Genomic DNA, 6388 nt, shown 5'->3' with positions numbered 1-6388 from the left:
TTTGGTTTAAGATATGATTTATTTTTCCCCTGTGCATGTAAATGCTCAAACATCTTCAAACACGGTACAGTACAACCTTAAGCCATCTTGGTAGAGGGTGATGGGCTTGTTGGAGAGCAATGTGACTAGTATTAGAACCTCATTCTGCGGCTGGAGTCTCTTTCTTGAAGGAGGCATCAAGGGAGGTTTCCACAGAGCGCTTCTTTTCCTCCTCATCATAAATAGCTCGGTAGCATCTCAGAACTTTGGAAATGGTACGGAAAACTTTGGCGAACCTCTCTGTATCAGGATCCTGCTCCTCTAACTTGGCCATCCCTGCTTGGATGAGCTGAAAAGCCTCTGCTAACCCGTTAATTGAAAAGCTTTTCAGTTTTGGAGTTTCTAGTTCCCAATTTTCTTCCTTAGCAATCACCTTCTGCTCTACTTCCGTAAGGCCTTCCATGTAGGTCCTCTCAGGCATTTCCCCCCAGAACGAGCCACTTTTGTCTACATTCAGAAATCGGCCTTTGTTGTCAATGACGCCTTTCAAGATCTCGGGGAAATCACTTTCAGCCTTTACTTCGGCACTCACAGCTCCATTTTGAACTTTAATTTGATGCAGTTTCGCTCTTTCTTTAAAGCGGTTGAACCAACTCCGACTTGCGAGAAACTCTCCATTGAAATCGCCTTCCTTTGCTGGACGGGCGGCTCTTAAGTCAACGTAAAGGCTCCGGGCCTTTTCTTGCACCAAAGAAGGACTGAGGGGCAAATGGCACTGATTCTGCTCTTCCATCCAAACGGTCAGCAGTCTCTCCATCTCGAACATGAGGCTGTTGTGTCGCTTGGTGATGATCGTGGCATTCATCGGGGCATGGCCTTTCGCGTACGCCATGATCCTGCATTTGTCTTTCAAAATAGTGGCGATGGTCGACCGGCCGTAGCCGAAGGCTCTCCCGATGGAGGACGGTGCTTCGCCTCCTTCCGACCTCTTGATGATCTCGACTTTGTTTTCCAAGGTGATGGTTTTCCTCCGCTTCGCTTTCCGTCCCATGTGGATCGCGGCGTGGTTCATAAGGCATTCGAAGAGACCGAACTGTGTGCCACACTCCACACTTTTATAGGGCTTCTCCCTTCTCTGTGATTTCCTTCCTTTGTGGTTTCCATGCATAAGAAGGAGAAAAAGAAGAAAAGAATAAGAGCCTATTGCTTATAGAAGGCCAATGCTTCTCACTTCTAGACCCAACATACGAGGGTTGAGTAAAAAGTAATGCCTCCACCTTCGTAACTCCTCAACAGATGGCAGTCCTGGTCTGCGGCAGGTCCTGGCTTGTTCAGTAGACTCTCCTCTATGGTTCTATTTGGTGGGAAGCATTAGCATTGAACGGTTGTGTTGTTACAGTGAGAAGTATGGAACCCTGCACAGACAGTTCTATTTGGTGGGAAGCCTTAGCATTGAATGGTTGTGTTGTTAAAGTGTGAAGTATGGAACCCTGCACAGACAGTTCCAATTGGTGGGAAGCCTTAGCATTGAATGGTTGTGTTGTTAAAGTGTGAAGTATGGAACCCTGCACACAGTTCTATTTGGTGGGAAGCCTTAGCATTGAACGGTTGTGTTGTTACAGTGCGAAGTATGGAACCCTGCACAGACAGTTCTATTTGGTGGGAAGCCTTAGCATTGAATGGTTGTGTTGTTAAAGTGTGAAGTATGGAACCCTGCACAGACAGTTCCAATTGGTGGGAAGCCTTAGCATTGAATGGTTGTGTTGTTGAAGTGTGAAGTATGGAACCCTGCACACAGTTCTATTTGGTGGGAAGCCTTAGCATTGAACGGTTGTGTTGTTACAGTGCGAAGTATGGAACCCTGCACAGACAGTTCTATTTGGTGGGAAGCCTTAGCATTGAATGGTTGTGTTGTTAAAGTGTGAAGTATGGAACCCTGCACACAGTTCTATTTGGTGGGAAGCCTTAGCATTGAACGGTTGTGTTGTTACAGTGCGAAGTATGGAACCCTGCACAGACAGTTCCAATTGGTGGGAAGCCTTAGCATTGAATGGTTGTGTTGTTGAAGTGTGAAGTATGGAACCCTGCACACAGTTCTATTTGGCGGGAAGCATTAGCATTGGATGGTTGTGTTGTTAAAGTGTGAAGTATGGAACCCTGCTCAGACAGTTCCAATTGGTGGGAAGCCTTAGCATTGAATGGTTGTGTTGTTAAAGTGTGAAGTATGGAACCCTGCACACAGTTCTATTTGGTGGGAAGACTTAGCATTGAATGGTTGTGTTGTTAAAATGCAAAGTATGGATCCCTGCGAAGACGGTTGTTCAATGCAACTTAAACAACATGTAGTCATTGAATTCCTGACAGCACAAGGTGTCACCCCAAAGGAGATTCATCAGAGAATGCAAGCTGTTTATGGGGATTGTGTTAATGTATGTCGTTGGGAAGTAAGTTTTAAGATGTTGAGGTGGGAACATCTGACTTGTGTGACAAAGAAAGAGTTGGACATCCTGTGACAGCAACGACCAAATTTCACAAGCTAAAGATTGACAGATTGATTCAGGACGATCGTCGTATCACTGACAAACATAAACGGCATTTCACAAGAACGTGTGGGTCACATGATTGCTTTGTTTGGCTATCGGAAGATCTGTGCACAATGGGTACCCAGGATGCAGATACCTGAAATGAAAGCACAGACTTGAAATTTGCCAGGAACTCCTCTCGCCTTACGAGAATGAAGGTGACACCTTTCTCCTTTGGGGTGACACCTTCTGCTGTCAATAATTCAATGACTGCACGTTGCTTAAGTCGCATTGACCGACCGTCTGCACAGGGTTTCATACTTCGCACTACAACAACACAACCATTCAATGCTAAGGCTTCCTGCCAAATGGAACTGTAGAGGAGAGTCTACTGAATAAGCCAATACTTGCCGTAGACCAGGACTGCCACCTGTAGAGAAGTTACAAAGGTGGAGACATTACATTTCATTCAACCCTCATACAACAGATACAACAGATAACGTCAGGTTCTGTGGTGTCCCGCACGGTTCAGCATTGTCCTACATGTTGTTTAACATCTACATGAAGCCGTTGGGCGAGATCATCTGGAGTTTTGGAGTTGGATGCCATCTGTATGCAGATGACGTCCACCTCTATTAGTCCTTTTCACCAGATGCTTAGGAGGCTGTCCAGGTCTTGAACGACTGCCTGGCTGCTGTGACGGTCTGGATGAGGGCAAACAAATTGAAGTTAAATCCAGACAACATAGAGGTTCTCCTGGTCAGTTGTAAGGCTGAACAGGGTATAGGCTTATAGCCTGTGCTGGATGGGGTCACACTCCCTTGGGAGTCCTCCTGGACTCATAGCTGAGCCTGGAATATCAAGTTTCATTGGTGACTAGGGGGGGTTTTGCACAATTAAAACTTGTGTGCCAGTTGCGTCCATATCTCGGGAAGTCAGACTTGGCCACGGTAGTCCATGCTCTCATTACATCTGGGATAGACTACTGTGATGCACTGTACATGGGGCTGTCTTTGAAGACTGTTTGGAAGCTTCAAGTGGTCAAATGGGTGGCAGCCAGATTTCTTACTGGAGCGGCATACAAGGGGCATAGAATCATAGAATCATAGAATAGTAGAGTTGGAAGAGACCTCATGGGCCATCCAGTCCAACCCCCTGCTAAGAAGCAGGAAATCGCATTCAAAGCACCCCCGACAGATGGCCATCCAGCCTCTGTTTAATGGCATACATCCCTTCTGTTACGTCAGCTCCACACGCTGCCAGTTTGCTACCGAGCACAATTCAAAGTGCTGGCTTTAGCCTCTAAAACCCTAAACCAGTGGTTTATTTATTTATTTATTTATTTTATTTACGTCATTTATATTCCGCCCTTCTCACCCCGAAGGGGACTCAGGGCGGATCACATTACACATATTAGGCAAACATTCAATGCCTTTTTAACACAGGACAAAGACGAACAACATGGCTCCGAGCGGGCCTCAAACTTATGACCTCCTGGTCAGTGACTCATTGCTCTCCCGTCTGCGCCACAGCCCCGGGTTCTGCAGATGTTTTGGCCTTCCACTCCCAGAAATCCCAACAGCTGGTAAACTGGCTAGGATCTGGAGACAGGTTGAGAACTACTGCCCTAAACAGTTCCAGCTTACCTGTCAGAATATAACTCCCTTTATGAACCATCATGGAGATTAAGATCTTCTGGGGAGACCCTGCTCTCAGTCCCACCTCCTCCACAAGCGCAGTTGGTGGGAATGAGAGACAGGACCTTCTCAGTGGTGTCCCCTCAGCTATGGAACTCCCTCCCCAGGTATATTTGATCAGCTCCTTCCCTTCTAGCCTTCAGGAAGAAAGTTAAAACATGGCTCTGGGACTGAGCTTTTGGAGAATAACTGCACTGCAATAAATGAACATGGAATCTGTGCAATGACACTTGGAATGGCTCTTGACTGTGACTTTGGATTACATGATTTTAATAATTGATGTAATTGTTTTCAGATGTTTTAATTCTCTGGTTTTTAATGTAGATGTTTACCAATTTTACGTTATTTTAAGGCACTGAATTGTTGCCAATGTGTGAGGCCGTTCTGAGTCTCCCTCAGGGTTGAAAAGGATGGGGATACAAATAGAGTAAATAAATAATAAATACATATTATATTAATATATTATTTTATTTTAATAATTAAAAACTGCTTTGTATTATTATTATTATTATTATTATTATTATTATTATTATTATTATTATTATGTGTCAAGGTATCTCCTCTCCAGGCATCATCAACATCACCATCATCCTAAATATCTCTAAGTGATTCTATATCATGTATTATTATTAATATTATTATTATGTGTCAAAGTATCTCCTCTCCAGACATCACCATCATCCTAAATATCTCATCTCTAGGTGATTCTATATCATTATTATTATTATTATTATTATTATGCGTCAAAGTATCTCCTTTCCAGGCATCACCACCACCATCATTCTAAATATCTCGTCTCTAGGTGATTCTATATTATTATTATTATTATTATTATTATTATTATTATTAGTAGTAGTAGTCAAAGTATCTCCTCTCCAGGCATCATCACCACCATCATCCTAAATATCTCCTCTCTAAGTGATTCTATATCATTTATTGTTATTGTTGTTGTTATTATTATTATTATTTGTCAAAGTCTCTCCAGGCATCACCATCACCATAATCCTAAATATTTCCTCTCCAAGTGATTCCATAGCATGCTTCCAATGGAGGTTGAGCACAGAGTTGTGCTGGAGGACTAGCGATGTCCAAGGGTCTTGCATAGTTCCTTTGGAAGCCATTTGTTCAAGAGTGTTCATTATTATCCACAGTTTCACTTATCCACACGAAATCTGGGACTATCACCCCCATGGATACAAAGGTTCTACCTAATTCATGGTACTACAGTTAGGCAACAATGGATGAAATGCAAGGATATAGATTGGCGGACAATCCATGGGAAAGGGATCTAGGAGTCTTAATGGACCACAAGCAGAACCTGAGTCGACAACAACAACAACGAAAAAGGCAAATGTGATTCTAGGCTCCATCCATAGGACGATAGTGTCTGGATCCTGAAGGCCCGGCATTGTAATATCCGGCATCTACCCAATTCCAGGCTGCGTGATTCCTTACCCAAAGAGGCCACGTTCCCGTAGTTCTCCCTCATGACTTCCTTGTACAAGGCTTTCTGGCCCCGATCCAGGAGGCTCCACTCGTCCTCCGAGAAAAGCACTGCCACCTCCTCGAAGGAGATCCAGCCCTGGGAGGAGGAAGACACCACATTGATAGGATCAGAGACAATACTCTCCAGCAGAAATACTCTCCTACAGAAAGACAATACAGAGGGATCACTGTATCCAGTGGGGTCAAAACACATAGGGATCACTGTATCCACTGGGGTCAAAACACAGAGGGATCACTGTATCCACTGGGGTCAAAATACAGAGGGATCACTGTATGCACTGGGGTCAAAACACAGAGGGATCACTGTATCCATTGGGGTCAAAACACAGAGGGATCACTGTATCCACTGGGGTCAAAATACAGAGGGATCACTGTATGCACTGGGGTCAAAACACATAGGGATCACTGTATCCACTGGGGTCAAACCACAGAGGGATCACTGTATCCACTGGGGTCAAAATACAGAGGGATCACTGTATGCACTGGGGTCAAAACACAGAGGGATCACTGTATGCACTGGGGTCAAAACACAGATGGATCACTGTATCCACTGGGGTCAAAACACAGAGGGATCACTGTATCCACTGGGGTCAAAATACAGAGGGATCACTGTATCCACTGGGGTCAAAACACAGAGGGATCACTGTATCCAGAGGAGTCAAAACACAGAGGGATCACTGTATC

The 6388-nt window shown here is 44.5% G+C and overlaps 1 protein-coding gene across 1 annotated transcript in view; it reads right to left on the bottom strand.

The window, feature by feature from the left end:
• Window positions 1–6388, bottom strand: part of LOC107983704 (uncharacterized) — a 27334-nt gene continuing 20946 nt past the window's right edge. The window contains exons 3-4 of the mRNA XM_062973216.1: window positions 5654–5780; window positions 1–1128 (exon numbers count right to left, since the gene is read on the bottom strand). Of these exons, the coding sequence (XP_062829286.1) occupies window positions 140–1128; window positions 5654–5780 (1116 nt within the window). The 3' untranslated portion in view covers window positions 1–139. The remainder of the gene's footprint in view (window positions 1129–5653; window positions 5781–6388) is intronic.

This window comes from Anolis carolinensis, chromosome 2, assembly GCF_035594765.1.
Source record: "Anolis carolinensis isolate JA03-04 chromosome 2, rAnoCar3.1.pri, whole genome shotgun sequence".
Lineage (NCBI taxonomy): Eukaryota > Metazoa > Chordata > Lepidosauria > Squamata > Dactyloidae > Anolis > Anolis carolinensis.
Note: the sequence above shows the minus strand (reverse complement) of the source record. Positions and strands in the feature narration are given on the sequence as shown.